At 51.4% G+C, this 24,418-nt stretch overlaps 8 protein-coding genes across 9 annotated transcripts; 5 read left to right on the plus strand and 3 right to left on the minus strand.

Moving 5' to 3' along the window:
- The first annotated feature begins 294 nt into the window (after positions 1-294).
- PV06_05851 (uncharacterized protein) lies at positions 295-1,902 on the plus strand. Its single transcript, XM_016406900.1, has 2 exons — positions 295-1,237; positions 1,308-1,902. The coding sequence occupies exons 1-2, from the start codon at positions 554-556 to the stop codon at positions 1,722-1,724; spliced, it is 1,101 nt and encodes a 366-aa protein (XP_016262504.1). The 5' UTR covers positions 295-553; the 3' UTR covers positions 1,725-1,902.
- Positions 1,903-2,116: 214 nt separating this feature from the next.
- PV06_05852 lies at positions 2,117-4,315 on the plus strand. Of its 2 annotated transcripts, XM_016406901.1 has the most exons (3): positions 2,117-2,578; positions 2,669-3,969; positions 4,021-4,315. In XM_016406901.1, the coding sequence occupies exons 1-2, from the start codon at positions 2,337-2,339 to the stop codon at positions 3,810-3,812; spliced, it is 1,386 nt and encodes a 461-aa protein (XP_016262505.1). In that variant the 5' UTR covers positions 2,117-2,336; the 3' UTR covers positions 3,813-3,969; positions 4,021-4,315. The 2 variants fall into 2 exon arrangements, with proteins under 2 accessions (XP_016262505.1, XP_016262506.1); XM_016406902.1 differs by having other exon boundaries at positions 2,117-3,969.
- Positions 4,316-4,339: 24 nt separating this feature from the next.
- On the plus strand, positions 4,340-7,171 carry PV06_05853 (uncharacterized protein). The gene has a single exon (XM_016406903.1). It carries the CDS (start codon positions 4,958-4,960, stop codon positions 6,926-6,928), a length of 1,971 nt encoding a protein of 656 aa, XP_016262507.1. The 5' UTR covers positions 4,340-4,957; the 3' UTR covers positions 6,929-7,171.
- Positions 7,172-7,214: 43 nt separating this feature from the next.
- Positions 7,215-9,854, plus strand: PV06_05854 (uncharacterized protein). Its single transcript, XM_016406904.1, has 2 exons — positions 7,215-8,996; positions 9,051-9,854. Exons 1-2 carry the CDS (start codon positions 7,359-7,361, stop codon positions 9,666-9,668), a joined length of 2,256 nt encoding a protein of 751 aa, XP_016262508.1. The 5' UTR covers positions 7,215-7,358; the 3' UTR covers positions 9,669-9,854.
- A 186-nt stretch (positions 9,855-10,040) lies between these two features.
- Positions 10,041-14,027, plus strand: PV06_05855 (uncharacterized protein). Its single transcript, XM_016406905.1, has 2 exons — positions 10,041-10,430; positions 10,489-14,027. The coding sequence occupies exons 1-2, from the start codon at positions 10,291-10,293 to the stop codon at positions 13,739-13,741; spliced, it is 3,393 nt and encodes a 1,130-aa protein (XP_016262509.1). The 5' UTR covers positions 10,041-10,290; the 3' UTR covers positions 13,742-14,027.
- On the minus strand, positions 13,994-15,845 carry PV06_05856 (uncharacterized protein). The gene has a single exon (XM_016406906.1). It carries the CDS (start codon positions 15,471-15,473, stop codon positions 14,961-14,963), a length of 513 nt encoding a protein of 170 aa, XP_016262510.1. The 5' UTR covers positions 15,474-15,845; the 3' UTR covers positions 13,994-14,960.
- Positions 15,846-17,001: 1,156 nt separating this feature from the next.
- PV06_05857 (uncharacterized protein) lies at positions 17,002-18,929 on the minus strand (the record flags this gene model as incomplete). The annotated part of the gene is made up of 2 exons (XM_016406907.1): positions 17,002-18,461; positions 18,509-18,929. The coding sequence occupies 2 exons, from the start codon at positions 18,927-18,929 to the stop codon at positions 17,032-17,034; spliced, it is 1,851 nt and encodes a 616-aa protein (XP_016262511.1). The 3' UTR covers positions 17,002-17,031.
- Positions 18,930-21,965: 3,036 nt separating this feature from the next.
- PV06_05858 (uncharacterized protein) lies at positions 21,966-23,786 on the minus strand. Its single transcript, XM_016406908.1, has one exon. The coding sequence runs from the start codon at positions 23,265-23,267 to the stop codon at positions 22,476-22,478; it is 792 nt and encodes a 263-aa protein (XP_016262512.1). The 5' UTR covers positions 23,268-23,786; the 3' UTR covers positions 21,966-22,475.
- Positions 23,787-24,418: the final 632 nt, after the last annotated feature.

The raw sequence follows: 24,418 nt of genomic DNA on the forward strand, positions 1-24,418 counted from the left end.
GTTACTCAACATTCGGCAGCTAATATTGCCCCAACGTCCAATTGAAGAGGCCAAATTTCCCGTCCACCCTGGATCACTTTCAACTGATCCCTGTCAAGATTTCTGCCATCGAAATGCCTTATTTTACGTCCCGTTATTAGCGGTTCCCTTGGGATATTTTACTTGACAAGGGTCTGACGGAAGATTCTCTGCTCCCAGCCAATTCCCCGCTTTTGTCTCCCAGCATTGTTTCGATAGTCACTGCGACCCTTTCCCCCCCGTATCGTATTCCTGTCTTTCTCTCCACTGATAATGCCTCACAGTCGCTTTTTATCTGTGCTCCATACTCCGTACTGTAAAAGCAATTCCGCTCGTTTCGGGTGGCCAGGTATGCCATCGACAATGACCTCAAGGCGCTCGTTTTAGTATGTGTATATAGTATATATATACATACAAACACACATACAAGGATACTTTCGTTCGCTACCACACTCACGCCGCCAGCAAAGTTTGCACCGTGCGTCGACACGACCTGCACGCAAGTCGCGCGTCCGCAACCTAGGACACAGTCGCAATGAGGAAAGCGACACGCATCGCCCTGCTCGCAGCGTCGATAACGACCTCCTTCTTCAGCTTTGGTGCTGCTCAAAGCATCGTACCGACGTCTGGCTCGAGCACATTTCCCGCCTGCGCGGTCAACTGCGCCGTTCTCTTACAGGCACAAAGCACCTGCACTCCGCCGAATGTCGCGACCACGAACGATCTCACGTACGAGAACTGTTTCTGCCAGAGCTCGTTGCTCGCCGCGCTTTACAGCACTCCAGACTCCATCTGCACCGCCGAGTGCACGAGCGAATCGGACCGGACCCAGCTCCAAACATGGTTCCAGGGCTTTTGCTCCCAGGTCGGCCAGGGCATTGATCCCCTGACCACGGCCGCCGCGCAGGGCCCAACCGGCACGACCGTGGTGACCATCACGAGTACCTCCACGCCGTTGCCCACGTCCACGGGCGCCGGCAGCGTGGTAGGGGGCACGTCTGGTTCAAAGAAGAGCTGGATTGACACACATTGGCAATGGATTCTCATGGTCGCCGTACTCATTGTTGGATTCGCGCTTCTGGCCTGGTTGGGCGTCTGGCTCAAACGAAGACACCGCAGAAAGGTCGAGTCGCAACGGGCGGCCTTGTCGGGTCTTCCCGTGGTGAATGAGAAGCGCGCCACGCGTGGTCCGACGCCAGATCTATGGGGTCCTCATCAGGTACGTCGTGATCAGTCGTTTGTTTTTGGAGTTCTTCATGCACATATACTAACCCCTTTGCGTTGTTCAGCATATGCACCATACTCAGGGCTATGAGTATCCCGTGGCGTCAACGATGGGCAGTGGTGCCCTCGGCGCAATTGATGAAAGACGCGACAACCGGCGTTCAAAGAGACAGTCCTCTTCGCATTCAAAACGCCAAAGTCGCACTGAAATGACGGATCTCGCAAGCCGCCCACCCGCTTCGAGACGTCAATCCTCCCAGGGGAAAGGCAAAGGCAGAGCTCGAAATTCGGCGGCCGAGATCGACCCTGAGCAAATCAGTCCTGTGGAGAGAGACAGGAGTACGAGTCATAGGCGAAGAGATCGAGAGAGGGAACGGGAGCGGACCAGGAGCCGGGAAGGGGCTGGTGATGGTAATCATCAGCAGAGGCTTCGCGAAGTCAGAGGTGTGCGGCGCAAGAAGGATAATGACGATCAGTATTGATATGATAGCCTGTTAATGTGATCACGTTATGAGATGATGCACATATTTTTCGAGTTTGAAGTTCATTCTATCAGCATATTGTTCTTGAAATATGGGCGTTTATAGGCAAAGTGCTCTTAGTCTCCCACAGTCATGTCACCAGTGAAGTTCTTCGCCCCGGTTGCTTTCGGGAGCACGCCATAAATTTGCATATACTGCAGAAGCAACGTCCCAGATACGATCCAGATTCCATTATGCTCTCAATTGTATTTGGTGTGTGTTCAGGTTCCTTACATAGTGTCTACTTACATCCTTCGAGAAGGAGAAACCACACTGTCTGACGACAAAGATATATATCAGATCCCGGGGATCTGAACTGGCCCGCTTTGAAATACTGACGTCAGACGTGGTTCACAACTGTGACCAGGCAACTCTCATATCATTTCAACTCAACTTCATACAACGACTCTTTCTACCCCACGCCCATCCCATCATGGACGCTGGCTATTGTTGAGAAGCGTTGGCTTTTTGTTTTAGAAATTCAGACAGACAGTAGTCGTCTCCGACCGTGAAAACGGCCAAGACTCCCGCTGGCTGCACAGTGTACCCCATAGGTACCTACTTTAGCGGGCAATGTCTCTTCCGAAACCCAGTTGCTCGTTTGTCATACCCAGTGTCCATGATGGTCTCGAGCTCGATTGTCGAATATACTACCCGAGACGGAGCGAACAGAACCACGAGTTGTTTGGCAGAACATTTGCGATATTTGCCCATCCCTACGCGCCACTTGGAGGTTGTTACGACGACCCTGTTGTAGGACTGGTCGGCGGCATTCTGTTGAGACACAGTATTGTGTTGGTGACGTTCAATTTCAGGTACGTAACTGGAGAAATAAAGAAGCCTCCTCTCGGCTAGGGATAGAGCCGTCTTGGAAAATCTAACAAAACGTGGGTGGGTTTTTGCAGAGGCGCCTCGGGCTCAGCAGGGCGAACGTCGTGGTCGGGAAAAGCGGAATTGGCAGACTATGTCTCGGTATATGGATTCATGCTGTGTTGCATCGACACAATCTTCCGTGATGTCTCGCGTACAGACACGAATGAGGACGCCACGATGCGTACAGAGGCCTTGTCGTCTGCGCAGACGAATCCAAGTGCAGTTGTGTCGGAGACGCTCACGAATAGCCCACGACCCATTCTGATCCTTGGAGGATACTCGTATGGATCGATGATAGCCGCTCATCTACCGGCTCTCGAGGTTGTTGCGGGTATGTTCAGACATGCACAGAAAGGCTCGATGGAGAGCGAGATAGAGCTACGAGCTAGGGATTTGGGAAGAGATCTCAAGGCATATCTCGACATGCATTCAGTCGACGACATGGTCTTGTCCATTCCCAAGGGAAACAATCTCGGCCACCAAGACACACCTCCGAAAGAGGCGGGCTCGCCCAGGTCGAGTCATAGTCGGAGTCATAGTCGGAATGTGACCATGGGAGGATACGACTCGGACGTGGCTAGCAAGAAGATCGGTCGAGAGAGCACGTCCAGAAGGAGTGTCGACGGCGAGAGGATGAAGGAAGGGATCGACAAGTTTCGCCGAAAGTTGAGTCAGAAGGACCATCGTATTCGGAGCCCCCCGTCAATACCAGATGCTGAGCCTTCGACTCAAGCCACGGATCTACCCTTGAACCTTCCAGGGGTCGCGTATGTGTTGGTGTCGCCGCTCTTGTCGACAGTTGCTGGATTCACTACAATGTTCTCCAAGCTGAAGTTTGAGCAGGGAACTACCGGGGGTAAAGTGAACGTGTCAGATGAGTATCAGGAACTTATCAGACATCCTTGTTGTTGTATTTATGGGAGTAAGGATGTGTTTACATCGGACCGTAAGTTGCGGAGATGGTCAGAAGAGTTAACAGCTAGGCCTGGGTCACGATTTGTCGCGGTCAGAGCGGAAACGGGCCATTTCTGGCAGGACGCTGAAGGCGTCGTTCGTCTTAAACATGGACTTACGGAATGGTTGAGAGGGTCGATAACGCAGTACGCAAATGCTGCGAAAGGGAAAGAGGACGATACAGCTTCTACAGCTACCACCGGTGTCCAGGATCCGACATAACGAGCGTAGAGAGTGTATCGAAACATGACATGTGCTAAAATACGTACCCCGGCAAATTGCCAACAAGGCTGTGGTCTCGAATGGCCAGACCTGGACATATCGCAAAACTCATGTGAGAAGGTAATCAGGAGGTGTTGGTGGTCACGGCCTCTTTGCAGTAAGCGCTACGACTACCAACAAACGAATGAACTAATAGTCGTCCTCGTAGGTTTGACAGGATGGGCCCGCATGATCTCGCAGATGCAAAAAGCTCGCCAGGGCACTTGCAGAAATAGCGAGTCGCAATGATCCTTTTCCATCGTAATATGCAGGGAGACCAGTGTAGACAGGACAAAGTCAGGCATGTGACGGTGCAGGAACAAGGATCGAACCAGGATCAAAGAACAGGGTCTCTTTGTTTAGGCCCTGGACAAGGATGTCACGCGCTGTATCTGATTTCTATCTATGGCCCGTCAAAGGACAATGTGACCAGATACTCGTAATTGAATGTAATGGACTTTTGGGCTTCCAACTTCCAAGTTTCTGTAGTCAGCATCTCCAGTACTCGCGAGTATTGATTTCTACGCCGATTCTACGCCATACAAAACGAGGACTGTATGTAGCAGTTGTAGCCCCACCACTATCGCCATCATTACCACCAACCACCACCGCAAACAAACCACCAAGTCCCGTCATCTGTCCATCAAATCAAGTACCTAGAAGTCAGTGCTTCCATTCATCCCACCATCCATCGTCATCCGCACTGTCCACCTTACTTCGCCTCCTACACTCGAATTGGGACGTGTTCGATTCGACTTACTCGTGCTCATGCGACCATCATTATGACAATATGTCGTTCTCTGACTGGTAATTATTGCTTTCACTTCTGCTACACTTGTCGGTTCTCGGCCCTTGTGTCGACGGCTATTCATTCCTCTCCCTTCAACAACCACACCGGCGTAGGCCGGTTCGTTTGGTCATCAAAGAGATTGTTATCATTGCCCCCGCGAGATCCCCGTGCTCACTGCCCACGGTGACACCTTATGACACGATTATTGATAATACAGTCTATACAACTCCAATCCATGATCCTCCTTTACCCTTGCTAGAAAAGGCGTCCGAACCGTTGGCCACGTCGATCTCATGGCACAAGAGCCGTGGTGACCATGACTGTCCTCTCCTCTCCCATACCGACTTATACCAGCACACAATTGTTCTGGTCCTGCGTCGGCATCTACGCCGACGTCGTCAAGTTATGCTCACCGAGCAAGAAACTGAGCAGACTGGCCGATGGCGTCGCGAGATTCAGCAGAAGACCTCCTGAGAGCCCGACGCAGACCTTGACAAGGGCCATGAACGGAGCGAGCACACTAGAAGAATACGAAAGATGCACAATTGCCCTGGACCAGGTGCAAGGACACGAACAATGGAAACAAGAGAAGGAGTCCCTCGAGCCAGGTTATAACCCGGATGTCATCGAGACTCAAATGGCCCTTCTAGAGAAAGGCGTCGCGATGTCTGATGTCAGCGCTATACATCACGTACTGAGGACCGGGTTGAGCAGAGATCTGGGAGGGATGAACATGCTTCGACTATACAAGCACTCGTGGTTTGGCACCAAGACTCTAATAGACGACTATACAAACACAGTTCTGGAGAGCATCGACAAATTTATAGATATGGCGATTCATTACCAATTACCCGCCACCGAGGTCAGGTTTTACCAGCAGTCACTGGAAGACGCCCTCAAATACTTTGGTCGGTCAGCCTTGACATTGTCGGGGGGAGCACTACTGGGCATGAAACATATTGGTGTCGTTAAGACGCTATGGGAAGCCGACCTCCTGCCAGAAATCATTTCCGGAGCATCGGCTGGCAGCATTGTGGCAGCAATCGTGGGAAGTTCAACCGACGAGCGTATGCTTGAGGTTCTGGAGCATTTCCCAAACTCTGACCTGGCTTGTTTCGACCCACCTGGGACCACATCGGTCGCATGGCTTCTGCAACGAGTCCGCACGTATGCGCGCACCGGCGCTTTTTTTGACATGTCAAATTTGGAGAGAGTCATGAAGTCGTGGCTGGGCGATATCACTTTCCGCGAAGCCCACTACAAAACCGGCCGCATCCTCAACATATGCGTCTCCAGCGCCAGCAGTGCAGAACCTCGACTGTTGAACTACGTGACGGCGCCAGATGTGTTGCTTTGGTCTGCGGTGTGTGCCTCTTGTGCAGTTCCACACGTCTTTTCTCCAGTCAGCATTTATGAGAAGGATCCTATGACAAAATCTGGAAAACTGTGGATGGAAAATGCCCAGCAGACATTTGTGGATGGATCCCTCGACCATGATATCCCCATGAGAAAATTGTCAGAAATGTTCAACGTCAATTTCTTCATTGTATCACAGGTGAACCCGCATGTTCGAGTGTTGTTGGATCCCGAGGAAAGATTTGACGGAATGCAACCCACGACCCCTAGCCCGCGTCACACTCCTATTCAGAAAGCGAAGGTGCTTGTGAGGCAGGAGATCATCCACCGGGCACAACAGCTGTCCGATCTCGGCGTGCCACAAAATTGGTATCGGTGGGCTTCACTCTTCAATCAACAATATACCGGAGACATCAATATCCTACCCGAGATCAAGTATAGCGAATATCTCCACATGATGATGAATCCAACTCCAACCTTCATGCTGGAATCGACCATGGCCGGACAGAAGGCTACATGGCCGAAAATGTGTCGGATCAAGAATTGTGTTGCCATTGAGCTTGCCCTGATACGAGCAATCCACACATTGAGAGACCGCGCGAACTTTGGTCCTGAAGCTCGAGCTGCCCGCGAGGCCAAGAGATCTACAAGTAGAGGGCGGTCCAGACGCGGACGTTCCGCGCGTCCCGCGTTCTATCGACAACGCAGTCTCAGTATAGGCTCTCCAGATTTGGCCGACAACAGCTCAACAACTGTCACGCCGTTGAGAGTTCGCCGGAATGTCAGCTTGGGAAGTATAAATGTCAAACAGGTCACGCCATTTTCCGTAACACCCCGAACTACGCCTTTCCTAACACCATCAGTCAGCATGGACAGTGACCTCCTGAATGAAGCATTGCTCATGACCAATACTAATGGCAAGGCTTGGTGACTGAGAGGACTGTTGCAGGCGATTGCTGGATGTTGGCGTTTGGGGTGTTCACGTGACCCGAGATATAAGTGGGCTACCAGCGTAGAATGTTCGATATTGATACCCTTTGGTTGTGCTAAGATATGTAAATGCTATAGAACAACAAGAAGAATAGACATGACGCTAAGCAATTCCGAAAGCATGCATTGATATGTGTAACAATGCCCTTTGCGGTGTGTTGGGAGGGAACAGTTGAGTGCGGAGACGTGGCATTGGCGCGCATGGTCGTTCTTTTTCTCCTGCAGAAACCGTGTCTGTGCAATGCCGACTCCCAAACAACAAGGCCACCATGGGTTATAATCGCATTCGTCCCTAGCCCGTTGATGGCAAGATCAAAGCGCTGTTACACAGCTTCACGCCATCTGGTGTTTCTGGTCCAACTGTGGCAGAAATGGATCTGAAATCGATGCTCAATGACTCCTCGTCGCAACGGCAGCCGCCCCGACTTCACACACCTCAATCATCCTACGATCAAGCAGCAGCAACTGTCCACACTCCAGCCTACGATCCTTTAGAACGAACATCGTCGTATCCACAGCCTTTGCCATCGTCCGACTACAAGTCTCCGGCCAATGGCTCCTATTTCGCCATACAGTCCCCCCACCAGCAGAACTCTGCTTCTGCGTCCACGCCGAGTGTAACAGGTCAATCAATGTATGCGCAGAGTCCAGGGCCACATGGACAGATACACACTCCCCGTGAAGGTGTTGCGCCTCCCATGCCATATCAACAGTCGCCTTTTGTGCCGTCGCCGTCTCCCTCGGCTCCCTATCCTCCCACGCCCGGTTCCTTTCACCACCACCAAATGACACCAAACTCTGCGACTGCGCAACACAACCCTGGCCCTCACACCGCTCTCACCCATCATTCACCACGAGAGGAATTCACTCCTTCGAATGGTAATGTGCGCTTGAATACGCAAACACTCTCACCTCAGGCGCAGTTCCATCCTCCGCCTGTGACACCACTCGGTCCGCCATCCTCTCACACTCGACCATCTCCTCACCCAAACCGTCCAATATCTCAGGGTCAGGATAACTACAGACGATTGTCAGTGAGTTCCGTGGGATCGACCCAGAGCAGAGAATACACCCAAGGGGCTTATGCGCATGCGACCCATTCCAGAAGCGGAAGCATACAAAGAACATATTCTGGCGACCTGCGAGAACGTGAAAGAAGCATTGAAAGTGTTAGCCCCAAAACAATCCCTAAGCCGCCTCCACGGCGCCAGTCCAGTGGGACTAGATACCAGGAACCGTTGTCAGAAGGTTACCAGAGTCTGCATCCAATGTACCCAATGTCTACCAATTCACAGCCTCATAGCACACCTGACAGGACCATCGAGGTGCAACATCATGAAACCACTCCAAAATCTGCCTCTACGCCAGCCGATCCCAGGACAACGACAACCCAATACCCAGGTCCGAATTCAGGAGCCATGAACAACATGACTATGACTCCGCAATCCACGCACTCTTCTCTTCCCCCCCAGAATAGCCCTCTGATCACCGGACAGCCTGCGCTCAAGAAGCGAAGTGCGAGCCACATATCGAGTATGGCTTCGACACCACAGCAGCCTCGAAAGCGGCCTCGGCGGGATTTCATTCCAGTTCACGCTCAGAGCGCAAGAAATAATAGGCCTCCAAGGTTCATCAAAGCACCACCTGCGACCCCGCCCCGGAGAAATGAACCTGAGCCGGAGCCGCAAATTCCCAACGGACAAGCCCAGCTTCAAGTGGCGCCTCCAGCTAACACCACGACCCCACCAGTCGAAAGCCATTGGGAACCCTCAATCACCAATCTCACACCGTATGAAGACCTGACGCGCAGAGTGTGTGATTGGATCTATTCGGTGATTGGAGAAGCAGCCCTTCCACCGAATGGGGCAGTCTTCGAGATCGAGGCTAAGCTCGGGTGCATTTATGATGAACATGCCAACCATCGTCTGAGCCTGCCTGTCGACACGGAGACCTGGTTTAGCCGTGACAGGTATCGAGGAAAGACTAGTTTTCAAAGTTCTATGAACATGGTATGTTGTGGTCAATTGATGATCGTGTTGTGAACTAACACTCTACTCTCATAGATTCAGCATGAGCTCTTGAATAAATTTCTCAATACCCTTGTTGAAGATTCCGTGCGCGAGTCACAGACATCGGGTCGAGCTGTCATAGGGTATAGTCACCCTCATGAATATGACGAGTTCTACGAGCTCACCGAAGATGGACGGAGAAATCTTGCTCCCTGGATTGTTACGTGGCTCAATCCCCGCCACACGCCTCGTGTGAGAAGGACCATCGACGAGACCAATGGGCAAGTCAAGGCACAGATCATCAAGTCACGTATTGCGGATGTGGATGTCTACAACCCTCGCACCGACTTTGACTATAGAGTCTCAATCTCCATTGAATCTCCATGGAGCGGAGATCCGAATTGGCTCACCGAGGCGGCGGACAGCGGCCGCGATCGGCAGAAGGATCGCATAAGCTACAGACACATGGCCTACCAGATTGATCTCACTCAGGTTAGTTATCCTAACAGAACCGAAAAGGAGCATGAGTTGGAAGTCGAGATTAGTACGGAGCAGATTCGAATTCAGCTGGCAAACGCTCGTGAGGGCCGGCCTAGCAAGTATGAAGATATGGTAAAGGGATTCCTCGACAATGTGAGGATATTATGCCGACAAGGGTCGGTCAGACAATGAGCGACTCTGGTTGAAAATACGAAGATGGATACTGGGTCGGAGTCATGGGAGCGCAATGATTTTTCTGTGTTCCAAGGCGGAAGCTTCCCTCTAATCGTACCGGATACCCTTGTAATACTATTCATAGCCCCATTGTCATCAAGTGTATTTCAAGCCTAGACAGTTGATCGTGACACAAAAAAACGGATATTGATACTTGCGTGAGACTGACACGATATGGACATGAGGATACTTACTAATCGTGTGGTCAAGGCTGTGTTGTCACGTGCAAGGCTAGCAATTCGAGGCAGGCTGCACTGTGGTGATGCAAACTGACGCCGCATCCAGAGCCGCAGCCATTTGCATCGCCGACACGTCAATTGCACCTTTCCTGCGCGATTCAACCCATTCATCCTACCCCTACTGCTCTTCGCCATCAACGGTCCCTCCCCTCCCCCATCTCACTTTTTGTTTTGTACACTAGACTTTTTTCAATTGTGTCTATCCTATCCATCGAGGTGTTCGAACCACCCATTCCGTTGTCTTGCGCATCTTGCCCCTTCGCACGGGAGACAATTTCAGCAAACACCCCCAAAGCCAAATTTATACTGTCTCTCCCTTGTTCGATCTGTACACAACGACCATGGTGGGCTTAGTATCGGCGGCCGGTCTGGTCGGCTTCCTGTCCGAACCTGATCCGGAGCTCAGAAGCTTTGCTTTGAAGCAGCTGGACACGCAGGTCGATTTGTTGTGGACGGAAATCGCCAATTCTCTTGGTGAGATGTATGTATTAGTTGGGTAGGCTTGATCGGGTATCAGGTACTGACACTGTCTCGTCTAGTGAGGCCCTTTACGAAGATGATACCTTCCCAGACCGGGAACTCGCAGCTATCGTCGCATCCAAAGTGTACTACCACCTGCAAGAATACAACGAGAGCATGGCCTTTGCTTTGGGAGCTGGACAGTACTTCAACCTAGACAACGCAGGCGAGTACGAAGATACAATCATCTCGAAATGTGTCGATACGTTCATCGCCTTGTCCGCCAGCAGGGATCCCACCCTGGCCGCCGCCACTGCTGGCGCGCAGCCTCAGCTCGACACAGCTTTCGGTCAAGGAGGGGATGGTGCCGCCAGCATGTCTGCCAGCTTGACATCTCCAGTCACTCCTTTCTCCCAATCCGTCCTGCCATCGAAGTCCCTCCTATCGAGACAAAACACGGCGACTTTCGATCCTACACAAGCCGGAGCTGAAGTTACCCAACTCGGGTCTCCAGAAGCCATAATCCAGCAACGTGGCCTTCAGAAAGCCTTGACTCGTGTCGTTGAATCCCTCTTCGAGAAATGTTTCCAGGAGAAGCGGTATCGCCAAGTTGTTGGCATCGCTCTGGAGGCACGAAATCTCGGCATCCTGCGAAGAGTCATCAAACGAGCCGCCGAGGATGAAACCAAAGAGGATGGAGAAGCTACAAAGAAGGGTGAAGAGTTGATGGATTATGTTCTCGAGATCTGTATGAGCGTCGTACAAGAGCGAGGCCTGCGGAATGAAATACTCAAGATGATTCTCGAGTTACTCAACGACATTCCCTCCCCGGACTACTTCGCCATTGCAAAATGCGTCGTCTATCTCGATCAACATTCTCTGGCCTCAAACATCCTACGACAATTGGTCAACAAGGGAGATGCCCGCTCGTTAGCGGTCGCCTACCAAATTTCCTTCGATTTGTACGACAACAGCACGCAAGAGTTTCTACAAAAGGTTCGAGAAGAGCTCGCAGAGATGCTACCGAAAGAGGACAAGACTTCCGAATCGGATACATCAAAGCCGGACAAAATGGTGGAAGACAAGGTAGAAGACCAGCTACAACAAGAATTGCAAGATTCGGCAGGCGCACCCGCACCCTCGAAATCCTCCAACTCAACAACTCCCGAACAACAAGACGCAGTCAAAAAGATCAGAGACATCCTTGATGGGCTCACCTCTATACACCTGAATGTTGAGTTCCTCCACCAAGCGAACCGTGTGGATTACTCAATCCTGTCGAAAGTTAAAGATAGTTTAGAGGCCCGATACTCGATATACCACTCGGCAGTGACGATATGTGCTGGGTTCATGCACGCCAAAACAGCCACCGATAGTTTCTTCAGACAAAATCTGGAATGGCTGGGCAAGGCCGTCAACTGGTCCAAATTCACTGCTACGGCTGTATTTGGAGTCATCCACCAGGGTAATATCAACCAGGCTCAGCGACTGCTGACTCCCTACCTGCCAAAGGCTGGAGGTGTGACTAGTTCTCATGATTCTCCATACAGCCAGGGCGGATCTCTTTACGCCTATGGATTGCTCTGCGCCAACCACAAAGGCAAAGCTGTTGACTTCATCCGGGAAAAGTTCAAGGAAGCCACGGAGGAAGTCGTGCAGCATGGTGGTGCTTTAGGCTTGGGTGTTGCTGGCATGGCCTCTGGAGATGAAGCTGTCTTTGAGGATCTTCGGAATGTTCTCTGGGCTGATTCTGCCATCAACGGTGAAGCTGTCGGTCTGGCAATGGGTCTCGTCATGTTGGGCTCAGGCAATACCAAAGTCTTGTCTGACATGATTCAACATGCCCACGATACTCAACACGACAAGATTGTCCGGGGTCTTGCTGTTGGCATGGCCTTGATCATGTATGGTCGTCAGGAAGGTGCCGATGAACTCATTCAAGGTTTACTCAATGATACCGATCCTACCATGAGGTACGGAGGTATCTTGACCATTGCTATGGCTTACGTCGGAACCGGCAGCAACAAGGCTGTGCGGAAATTGCTACACGTTGCTGTCAGTGATGTCAGCGACGACGTTCGACGTATCGCTGTCTTGAGTTTGGGCTTCATTCTCTTCCGCAAGCACAGCAGTGTGCCCAGAATGGTGGAGCTTCTTGCCGAATCCTACAATCCTCACGTCCGGTATGGAGCCGCCATGGCTTTGGGTATCTCTTGCGCCGGCACTGGCCTTGCTGAAGCCATCGATCTGTTGGAGCCTATGTTGAAGGATCCTACCGATTTCGTCCGACAGGGTGCTCTGATTGCTCTTGCCATGGTTTTGGTGCAACAAAATGAAGCCATGAACTCGAAGGTGGTCTCAATTCGCAAGCAAATGCTCAAGATCATCGCCGATCGACATGAAGACGCCATGTGTAAATTCGGATGTGCTATGGCTTTGGGTATCATTGATGCTGGTGGCCGAAATTGCACCATCAGCCTGCAAACGCAGACTGGTAACTTGAACATGCTGGGAATCGTCGGTGCTGTTGTCTTTACACAGTACTGGTACTGGTTCCCACTTGCGCACTTCCTGTCATTGTCGCTGACACCTACTGCGGTTATTGCGATTGACCAGAAATTGGAGGCCCCAGTCTTCAAGTTTCACTGCAACACTCGACCAAGTCTGTTTGACTATCCTCCTGAACAAGTCACCAAGGCGGACGAAGCGCCGGAGAAGGTCAAGACTGCTGTTCTCAGTACTACCGCTCAGGCACGCAGACGTGCGGCTAAGAAAGAGAAGCAGCAAAGAAGAGACAGCATGGACGTTGACACGGCGACGCCGGTGACACCAAGAGTTGAAAAGGGTGATAAAATGGACACGGATGAGCCGGCAGTCAAGGAGGAAGAGGGTAAGAAGAAGGAGGGAGAAGCTACTGAGGTGAAGAAAAAGGCCGAGAAGGAGAAGGTCGGTTATGACATGTCCAACATGTCGAGAGTGCTTCCGGCTCAAGTGAAGTATTTGACATTCCCGGATCAGCGGTACCAGCCCGTCAAGCAAGCCACCGGTGGTGTGATGGTGGTTCTTGATACGGAGCCAGAGAAGGAGCGCGAGGTTATTCCTCTTCTCGTCAGTAAGGTCGAACCTCCTGCTGCTCCCGCCGCTGGTCGAACGCCTGGAGGTGCTGCCAGTCAAGCAACCCCAGAGACTCCCGCACGACAGATCACCGGGTCTGGTGCTGCCGCGGCAGTTGGAGTATTGACTGCAATTGACGAGGACGAGGAAGGAACTGAAGAAGCTCCTTGTCCAGCGGAGTTCGACTACGAGACTGATTCTGAAGAACAAGCAGAGTAGTTTCGTACAGGGAGACAGTCGCCTTTAATCAGCCGAACCTGGCTTACCGAAAAATCGAGAGAAGCCGTGTAGGATCAATGTAATTTTTTTCTGCTTTCTTTTCACAAAGCGCAAAAGATTTCAAAAATAGGGTAGTAGTGGGAGAGATGTGATAGGGAAAAGGATAGATTATATTGCATTCTTTTCTTGTTGCGACTCCTCCTGTGCCTCGGGTTTCTTTCTCCTGATCTTTCTAGGTGCATCATTCACAAAGAAAGAAGAGAGCACAGGCTATACATTGTTGGCGTGCCCAAGAGGATGAGTAGTGTGTAACTTTGACCGTCGAGACGCCTCCACACGTCAGGTCTTTCTCGACAGACCCGTCCAGGTAGATCAATGAAGTGTCTGGGAGTATTATTGTACACATACACGTAAATTTATATACCCTTGTACCTACACATACATACATACACATACACAAACACAAAGAGAGAGAGAGACAGACAGACCGCGACCAGGAAGACGAGAAACGAGATTGAAAACCGTCAAGTCAATCTGGCCGGAAGTCAACAATCCGACAGTGGTTCCCTCGAGCCTCTCTTGTTTTGAAAAAAAAGGAAGAGAAGAAGAAAAAGCAAAAGGTGAGTGTGAGAGTGGTGATGGGTGGTGCTCATGAGCTCCAAAAGGTTGTAGAAAGCGTCGTGTGTCCTGTGTTGTGTTTTTTTGTCGTCCGATGATTCCTTCTTCTTACTCTCTCGTCTTTCTTCGTTCATCTGACTTCCCTGTACTTCTTTGGCCCCATCTTCTTTTAAAGATACAATTGTAGTCTCATCTTCTCGTCCCGAGTTGTCGAGTGAACACAGAATCCGAAATTGTGAGACAGGCCAAAAAAAAATACTCCACCTGCTCAATTTGAAGGACTCTCATTGCAGGGTGGTTGTCGTGTCCAAAGGCCTCAATCTACATCCAGAATCACCCATCGACGTCCAAGGTGATGATGGACTTGTCGTTTTTGAACTCCCTCGAAGGAAATCCCTCGGTGTTCGGACTCGTTGGCCCATTCTCAATTTTCCCCTGGATCCTCTGGACTTGAATGCGTCAAATTTCGAGCAAGAGGCACCCCTGAGGAGACCAGCCGGGACTCCAGAAACATCCTCGTCACCACCGCGATCCATCGTCTCGACGCGGGCCGCAATACTCCTGATCAAAAAAAAAAATTTCTTTGATCCTCTGCCGGCCATCATCGTACCCTACAGATCAACATGCCCCCCAATTTCCTCTCGACGCACTCCCTGGCCTCCATGATGCCCCGATCCGTGCTGACGTACATGCACTCCCCGGTCCTCGTCAGGCCCTTGACGTAGCCGCTGGTCTTGCCGAGGACGACCTTTTGCAGGCCCGACACGTCCATCCATATCCGCCGCGTCGGTTTGCTCACCAGGCTCATCCTGGACAGGACCGGCTCGCTCTCCCAGTACTTCAGGCCCAGCCACAACCGTCGGCTCGAGATGTTGTGACGCGTGACCGGCTCGATCGGGTGGCTCGGGTCCGACGAGCTCGGATGCGACAGGAGTTTGTGAGGCGGAGGGGGTTCGGGCCCGCCGCGGACGACGGTCGAGATGAAGCCGCCGTTCTGGAGGGCGAGCATGAGACCCAGGTGGAACTTGGTGTCGGGGATCGACGTCAACCCCAACCGGGCCCGAGAGGCGTTTTGGAGGTGTGAGCACGTGTTGGCGAGGTGGACCAGAGACATTTTGTTGTGCAGAGAACTGGTGGTGGTTTCGTCCCCGGAAGTGAAGCGCGGAAGGAGGAGGTCGTTGCTTTTGTCGCTAATTAGGAACCGAGGCTGTGTAAAGCAAAGGACGATGTAGAGTTGCGTTGAGCTGTGTCGTGAAGCTGGATGTGTATTCGGTCGGTACAATGACTTTTGAGATGCTCGAGTAGGGCGAGTTGCAAAGGTGGATTAAATGTACAGCTGAGGTGTTGTTGGGTGTTGAGGCTTCGTGGCGATGCACAGTAGCCCAGCTGCCGGGGAAGGTCGTCCGCTTGAAATCAGGAAACACGAAAAAAAAAGTGAGCGTCGACGATTCAAAGTTGTTTCGTTTTTCTACAGCTTGTGTCGAACTGGATCTTCTTGAGAGAAAGTTGCGAGACGGGTTTCCGAAAAAGCGCAACCAAATGCCAAGGCCGAACAGGGACGATTTCTATTGGTGGACCGGATCAGGCTGAGATTGCAGGGATGAAGTTGGGTGGTGCATATCCCGTACACCTGTGACTTGCATGCTCTTTTGTCATACGGAGTACAAAAGCACATTCCATGAGCATACAGTATCTAACATTGTTGAAAGCACAAATCTGTCTGCGCGAGAAGGGATAGCATTGCACTCATGTCATATAAAAATCGCCCTCAGATAGGCCACTTGAGATCAACCACCATAAAGGCGTCATAATAGACTCCGTGGAAATTTTACAAGATGTCCAAAATGAATACCAGTTCTCTGAGGACTATACTATTGTCATTTGGCAAAGAGAAAAAGATGTTGAGCCTCGCTGTTTTTCCTCAGCTCGAGTAAGCCGTGCTCAGCATAACAATCTGGGTAAAGGATAACGGGATTTTCATATTTACGGGAGGATCGCCGTTCAATACCTTGGTATCAAAAGAAGCCCGCTCCACCTAAATGTCCTTCGACACTGAAGACGACGACCACGTACGGTGTCGGGCGGGGCTGTAGCGCCATTTCACTCATCACGTACACGTAGTTACCTCCCAAAATCTGTTCAGGGTAGAAAGTACTATCAGTGTCAGACTCGGTAGATTCGCCGACACGGTCTACGACGGCTCCGTCGTCTAGCCCGTTGAATCAGGATGGAAAACTTGGACATGAGCGGCCCAAGTCCGGACAGCTGGCTGAATTGTAATCGAAGGACAATGGGGACATCGTGATGGAGCGGCCGTCCCCTTGGGTATGCACTGTACGCCATGTTTCGTCGGTTACAGGGTCTGGGCCGTGCTGGTGCTATCGTCTCCCGGTTTCATAATCACGTTGTTGGGAAGACGGATAAGTATGTAGGATATGTGATGGCACTTGATGATCACGGCGGAAAAGTGTCTTTCAAACGGCACGTTACCGTCAGTCTCGCCGAGCCGACTTGTCTTTGACCCTTGCAGGCAAGGTAAGGGCGGTTTCCTGCTTCCACGCCCGACAGTCCCTGTAGCCACCTTCCTCGAATGGTCCCACAACTGCTTTCGGAGCCCTCGTCTGGCCAGATGCAAGGGCCTCCCCGTTTCCGGCTCTTTCTCAGAAAATCTTTTAGGAGATCCTTATGCATACACCATATGCCAGCAGCATTTGCGCCACCACGACAAAGCCGCCTACAGCCGGCGCGCCGTAAAAGAGCCCCACGGAGACAGCAAAATACAGTCTCCAGCCAATCCCAACGTAATTGTCATCTATCAAGGATCTGAAGGTGTCCACTGCGGGCCCGACGAATATTCCGAAAGCCAACCATGTCATCGTCCAGACCCGCTGAGCATGAGTGCTCAGCACGCCCTTTCGGAAGTGAGACAGTGCCCCGACAACCACGATAGGCAGTCCTGGGATCACCATTATGAGAGCAAATACCACGACTCCCAATGGGATGGCGATGATGATACTCAGCACCGTCCAAACCGATGACCCTTTACTTGTTTTCTGATTATGGCTGACCGTGCCACGTGGCCCTTCGTGGTGAGGAGGAGGAGATATCGATTGCTCATTCAATGTGGCCTGACCTTGCTGATTCCTTCCTTCGCCATTGTCCTCGAGGGCAGCGTACTGATGTCTTTGTCCTAAGAACTCTCGATCCCATTCAGGATCAAGTACCCCGACAGTGCCAGAAAATGCCACACTTGTTGGCGGGCTCGCCTGGAGGGGGTTGTCGTCTCGAGATTCTTCATGTTGATTCCGGGACATTATGTCATCATGGCGAGGCTCGCGGTTCAGATTCTCTTCATCTTGGTCCACCGGCCCTTGGACCCTTTGCTGAGGCTGCCCATCGTTGCTCTCGGACCGTCCCTCCTGATCGTAGATCTCTGACACGGTTGGTGGAATGTCCATCTCTTCCTGCGACCCTGGAGGGTATCTGCCATGAAGCATAGCGTTATTGCTCAGAGGAGACTCTCTGGCCGGTTGCGTGTTGTTGTCGTCGCCTTGCGCGCCAGTTGCAGCATTAGGCAACATTTCAAGGGCCGTTGAATACTCATGTGTGGATGGTGCTTCATGCGTACTTTGAACGTCGACATCGCCAACATCTCCTCTGCCAATGAGATCTGAAGCATCTCGCATTGCCTGCGACTCGACTAGATACATTGTAGGATAATGCGGAGCAAGAAGATTTGCAAGGAGATTTACCAGCGACATGTAAGCATAAGGAACCACCGTAAGGCCAAAGGCTGCATAGCCGTAGCGATTTATTTGGTCACCCCTGGCACTTTCGTAGAGAGTCGCGATGCCATACAATGATTGGCCAATCGCCACGAAGATTTTGACCAAGCTGTAGTTGCTCGAGATGAGCGCCGATCGAGCCTGAACTGGGCGAAAAAGTTGCTTCACAGGATCCAACACCTTTCGGAACCAACTTCTCTTTTCTGGGTCTGGATCATGGAGAAATTTTGCTGAGCGGGGTACTTGGATCAGGCTGAAGCCAGGTGGGAGAGCACTGACGATACCGTGAATCTTTGTTAATCTTGGATCGATCTTGGCTGTTTGAATGTTAGCCTGGAAAATACCAGGCATTGAGTGTACTTACTACCCAAAACCGAGGGTCTGGCACTCCGTTTCTTGTGATCATAGGCGACAGTACAGAGGGCGCCGGCTCGTGCAGCGCATCTCAGATCTGTCGGCGCGAATACAGCGAGACTTGATGCCGTCACGCAGCCGCGAATTACGCCAGAAGTCGGAAAGAGAAGAGCTGAGATGACGACGATGACAGCACCAAATGTACTTTCTCCGGGACTTGTTTTGACCGTGGCGGCGTGGGCGATATAATTGCCCAGAAAGAATACCGCAATGTCGGACCACTTCGTCGGCCTGCAAAGCAAATTAGTGTCGTTATGATTGGAATATCCAGGTGGGAGAGTGAAAATTGTAGAGTTGTTGGCGGCTGCCGCCAGAGGCAAATGAGAAAAGCCTAGAAGGACGGCAACAATGATCAAGTCTGCCAGCCTCATCACGCTGCTCGAAATCAGGTTGAAGCTATCGAAGCTTACCGGCGAAACCGGATCAATCAGTTTGGATTAGCCCAACTCGTTATCCTATCGCCAGTACAGACGCAGATGAATGCTGAAGAAGAGAAGAAGATAATGAAAAGAGTCGATGAGGCCGTGAAGAGGTGCAGGAGGGATGTGCCGCTGAGGCTGAGGCTGAGCCTTCGAACATGTCGAGGACGAGTGCCACTTTGCTCGGTGGCTGCATTGAGTGGTTGTGATTGGTGATATGCATTGGATCACGCATCCACGGATGTTCAGCTTGTATCGAAAAGGCGTTCCTCTCGCGTTAGCAGCTAATCGACATCGTAGCGTGGTGAAATGCCCTGCGTAGTGAAATGAGGAGCAGGTACTCTGAGCATCGACAACGCACACCCACAAAGTTCGATACCCAGCGCGGTTCGACGTGTGACGCGCCACGCTTTCTACGTAGATTGTCGGCCCTATCTCCCACACGGCTGAGTCGGCGAGGAAATCCTCATGAATATGGGTCAAGGACTTCTCTTGCGAGGACAGATTCTTCAAGATCAGTCAATTTTCGAGAATTCACTAGTTGGTCAAGTCGAGAGGGTCGACCGTCCTTTCGATCGCGTAAAGTTGATCTGGGGAAATTATAAGCCTTGACAATGGATCGTACACTCTGTGTAGGATTCTTGTTTGAGAGCTTGAAGGGCAAGAAGTATTCTGGCTTCTTTCTGAGCAGATTCCCTTTCTTTTGGTGGAGTGGTAGTAGAAAACAGGTTGAAGGTACTATGTGGGGCGGAATGTGGGCGGCTCACTCTACAACACCTACGATATATATACATAACACACACACACACACACACATATATATATATATTATATAGAGCCCAAAATTCTTGAGCTTTGGCATTGCTAATTTCGGTACCCACAAGTAGACGAGGTACGGGGTACTTGATGCTTTGACGGACTAGCAGACCAGAAAAGGCAATTGATCACATGTCCAAGTGATAGTACTGTACTGTACACCCTTTTACGAAGTAAAGTCACAACCATTCGGTAAAAGAAGCTCTGCTCTGGGCCCCCGGCCTCCCTCGGCTCATTTGCTGATACTTACACCCCAACGAGTTGTTTCTGACACTACAAGGAGAGGGCATGCACGAGTTTCTGTCCTGCGGTGCAACCGAACTCTTTAGGTGCATGAAAAAAGAACTCCCCTCCCAAAAAGAGAAAACGTCACACGCATTGCGGTGCATCGCGTCGCGTCGCGTGGCCTGGTCCCTCCCCTCGACCACGCTCGAAACTCGCTAATGCTATGCTTTTTGCAACGCTGGCCTTGTTTTCCTGGTCTGACAATAGGATCCGAAGCAACACCTGGCTGGTTTAGTTCTGTATCGATAAACCTGGGCAGGCTTTGTCGATGCATTTCTTCTTGGAGTACGAAGCAATACAACCTGCAGATTCGTTGGAAGGGTTATCTGTTTTAGAAAAAGAGGTAAAAAGGGTAGACAGAGAGAGAGAGGTTACTCTCATACTCTCGTAACAAGGTCGTGATGTTTAAGCGCCGGCCCCCTTTTGTCCCCACATATTTCTAGGTTGTTCATTCGTTGTCATACCTCAACTTGAACAAGCAAAGCCTGACAGACCAGGACCAGGAAACCCTTGCCATTTCCCAATCATTCTCCCTTCACCGGTTATCCAAAACACCAAACTCCATCCTTTGGTTTCGACTGGCTGACGGTGACCGATTAAGCGCCCACGTTCATGCGACCTACTGTACCCATCGAAAATAAAACACTCTGCCGGTCTACATCCCTGTCACGGTCACCACCAAAAGGTTAAAACGGACTACTTGTAGTTGGTACGGTTCCAGCGATGCGGTACGGTGGACACACACACAACACACACACAGACACACACACGTCCCAGGTTCGAACGCCAACCCAATCGTCACACTTTCTTCTCCCCTTGAGACGACGCTAGAGACTTGACTGAACTGAACCCAAAACACCTCCCATACCAGACCAGGTTCGGAGATGCGGTTTTAGCCTCGCTGATCCTTGGCCTTACTTGTGCGTTGGCAAAATAATACAAGCAAAAAGCACGAGGCAAACCCAGGGAGAAGGATAAGGGTGGGTGGGGTGGGTAAGTTATCTAGATGGGTTGGGGGGGATGTAAAAGGATGAAATCGTTCGCGCCGCTTTTGCTGAGCGACGAGCCCCCCCCCTCCACCGCCGTCCCTCTCCCCCCCTTGTCTCTTTCATGTTTTCTGCCGAGTTTGTTTTTCGAATCCCCGAGATCTTCAATCACAAGTACTTTTCTCCGTAGGTAGAGAACGGTGATCTGCATGTACCGTCTCGTCGTGAGAGTGATTGATGCAGCAAAGGTACATTGTCAACAGTTAAGCTCCCCCTGAAGTTTGACCATCTCGGTGATGTCGACTGAAGAACTTGGTCTCTCTTTCTGGAACACCGAGTCATTCTTCACGATCACTCGTATTAACTAACCTAACCCCTCGGTGTGAATGAGGTGTCCGGCAAGCCTCAGGCTTACTACCGAACACGACTTTTGGGGTCATTCAAAAGTCCCAAACGTCTCGGAGAGGACTGTTTTTGGTGGTTACCGATCTCAGACTTCCCACTGGTTGGCATGCCTTCCACACCTCCTATAACAACCTTCACCAATAGAAACCAATAAACAGACCACCCTTTCAGTACCCCCTCCATTCGTCATTCTCTTAAATCATACACAAGGTACAGTAGTATCGGCAGACAAACACTTGACTCGCATATCTACGTAATCATACATGATCGTCAGCGAATGAAGAGAAGTTCAAAATCTCGTCTTGAAAGCTGAATCGTCGATTGAGCGCGCAGCCTCAGCCCAAGTCGCCGAGAACCCCAGAACGCGGCTCTTTGCCACGTTTTTTTCTGTCTTGCGTTGCATCGCTTCACTGGCACTGTACGTTTCGCATGAATAAAAACTTTGTGTGCTGGGAAAAGTGCTCTGAAAATAGCATGCAATGAGAAATCAGTATGCCATTTGCATTCCTGGGCCGAAGCTCACGCTCCTCCTTACACTCTCGAGGATGGTAAATTAAGTGATTGATTGCCCACCTCGGGATTTTTCCAAATCATACATCTTCATTTCTGTAGAATCCGGCTGCGGATTATCAACCCCATTTCGAAACCAGAGAAGAGCAGTGCTTTTCAGATATCCAACCACGGATCCATGCTCAAGATTGCAAAAACGTAAAGAAAATGAACAATAAGATCTGCGCCGTTTGCCAACCTCTGGCACAGTCAGTCGGTTGACGAATTTCCAACCAAGTTCATGGTGACCTATTCATTCCGGCTATATGTCGTGACTCGTCGTACCCGTACGCCGAGCGCCCTCGCGGAACCTCATGTGGTATCATGTACAAAAGAAATCAAATGGACATATCGTTAGAGACTCGGAACGAGTCAAGTCGTGAGCAAGATAGATTTTTTGCCTGCTGAGATGATTTGTGTCGATACGTTGACACTATCCACCAGAGACATGCGACAATTAAGTTGAGGCGACAGCTGTCGGTGTAGAAACAGTAGTCGGGGTGCTAACACTCAGTGCTTCAGGCGAGGCCGCAATTGTTGAGGTTGAGTCGATCAATGTGGAGGGGAATTTATCCACCGAAATTCCCATGGGTTCCTTCGTGGCTGACGGGGGAGGCATATCAGAGGTGTCGAGTTTGCGCTTCTTTCCCTTGGGTGCTGGGTCCAGAGGAGGTGATCGTTTGTAGACAACCGTCCTCGTCATGACAGAACGTACGCTGACTGGTTTAGAACATGCACTCCTAGGAGCATCGAAATAGCGGTAATCTGCAGGAGAAAAGGGGGAGTAGATCATGCTGCCAGCGCTCATACCACTGAATGCGGTACGCGGAGAGGGGCCACATGTATTGGGTGAAAAGGCCGGGGAGTGAGGTATGCGAAGCCGCCTAAGGTTGCGGCGAGCATCTGGCGTTGGTGGTACAGAACCTGCTGGCGACTTGTGGCTTTCGCTTTTCGCTGAGGACAAACTGGATGAGGTAGAGGTATTAGAGATCATGGAGTTTCTGGTACTTGTCGATTCATCAGACAACGATCTTTGCAGAGCTCCCGTCGATGGAGGACTCGCCAGCACCGGTGTCAAAGCCTTGAGAAAGTCGGTGTAGGCGACTGGAGGGGTGATGGGCGTTCCAGCACTCTCCTGTTTGATCATTGCTGGTACACATGACACCGGAGTGTTCACAATCTCGGAGGGGAATGAGGCCGTCTTGGGGGTCTGGAGGGGAGGAAGCACCGGTCTCGTCACAGCAGGCATCTTGACGACGACAACGAGAGAGTCGGTCCTTGAAGCCTTTTGACGTCGCGAATACGGGGAGGTCGGTGGATGAGAGACCTGACGGAAACTGGCGCAGGGAGGAGAGGATCGTTCCGTAAGGGAAGAAGGGTAAGAAGACAGTAGACAGAAGGGAGCGACGCCTGATCTATTTCTGGGCAGACACAGCTCGCACAGCAGTAGCTCGTACTGACACCCACCAGCTTGACCAGGATGAGTCCAGCCTAGCTACCGGCGCATGGACAAGGCGCAGTAGACCGGTGAGTAGTTGGCAGGTGAGCAGTCAGCTATGACTGGAGATCGTCTGGCGCGTAAATGGTACGAAGAGAACAAGATCCGTGTGCAGGGCCAGCCGGCGAAGAAATGGAGCAATGAGAGTGGTTGGCCTGGAGGCGCCTGGTCGAAAAAGACACTGAATGACGGCAGCAGAAGTGAAGAACGAAGGATCCGAGGGAACAGGTGGTGGTGAAGGGAGGAAAGAATGGTGCCGAGTGGAAAAAAGGATTGAGGGACGGATGGTGTTGGACAGTCGAGATAGGTCAAAGGCGCGCGTTAAAACAGCGGGATGACCGGGGGGAGTGCGGGATCAACTCCTGTTGTTGGTCGAGTTTGCTCCTGTTGCCGCCGGCGGCAAAGGGGAAAGGGAAGTGGATCTGATGGATCTGCCTTCGACGACAAGAATAGTCCTTGGCAGCTGATTGATTGGCTTCACCCTGTCCACATCCGACCAGCTCAACCCTTCAGCTCGTCGTCGCGGCGTATGCTGATTCGACGCCGAGGCCTCCGACTGTGACTCGCGAGAACTACTGCAGGCGGCAGCAGCAGCAGCAGCAGGACAGTTGGCAATGCAAGCTCGAAGTATGCGGTGTTGTTTGTTTTCCTTTCCCTGTCGGCCTCAACACGCTCAGCCTAGCGGGCTAGACGTCGACAGGCGAAAGGCGTTTGCCAGGAAAGAAGCTGGTGGTGTTCGGTAAGACTCGGCCTCCACTATTAGGTCAACCGTGGTGCTTGCAAAGTATCCAGGCGTGGAATGGTATGATCGGGCTCGGTGAGTAACGGACCTGGATTCGAGGAGAGACAGAGCGACTGTAGTGCACATTCACATGCGTTGTGCAGGGGCATCAGAGGCGGGC

This window comes from Exophiala oligosperma (genome assembly GCF_000835515.1).
Source record: "Exophiala oligosperma strain CBS 72588 unplaced genomic scaffold supercont1.5, whole genome shotgun sequence".
NCBI lineage: Eukaryota > Fungi > Ascomycota > Eurotiomycetes > Chaetothyriales > Herpotrichiellaceae > Exophiala > Exophiala oligosperma.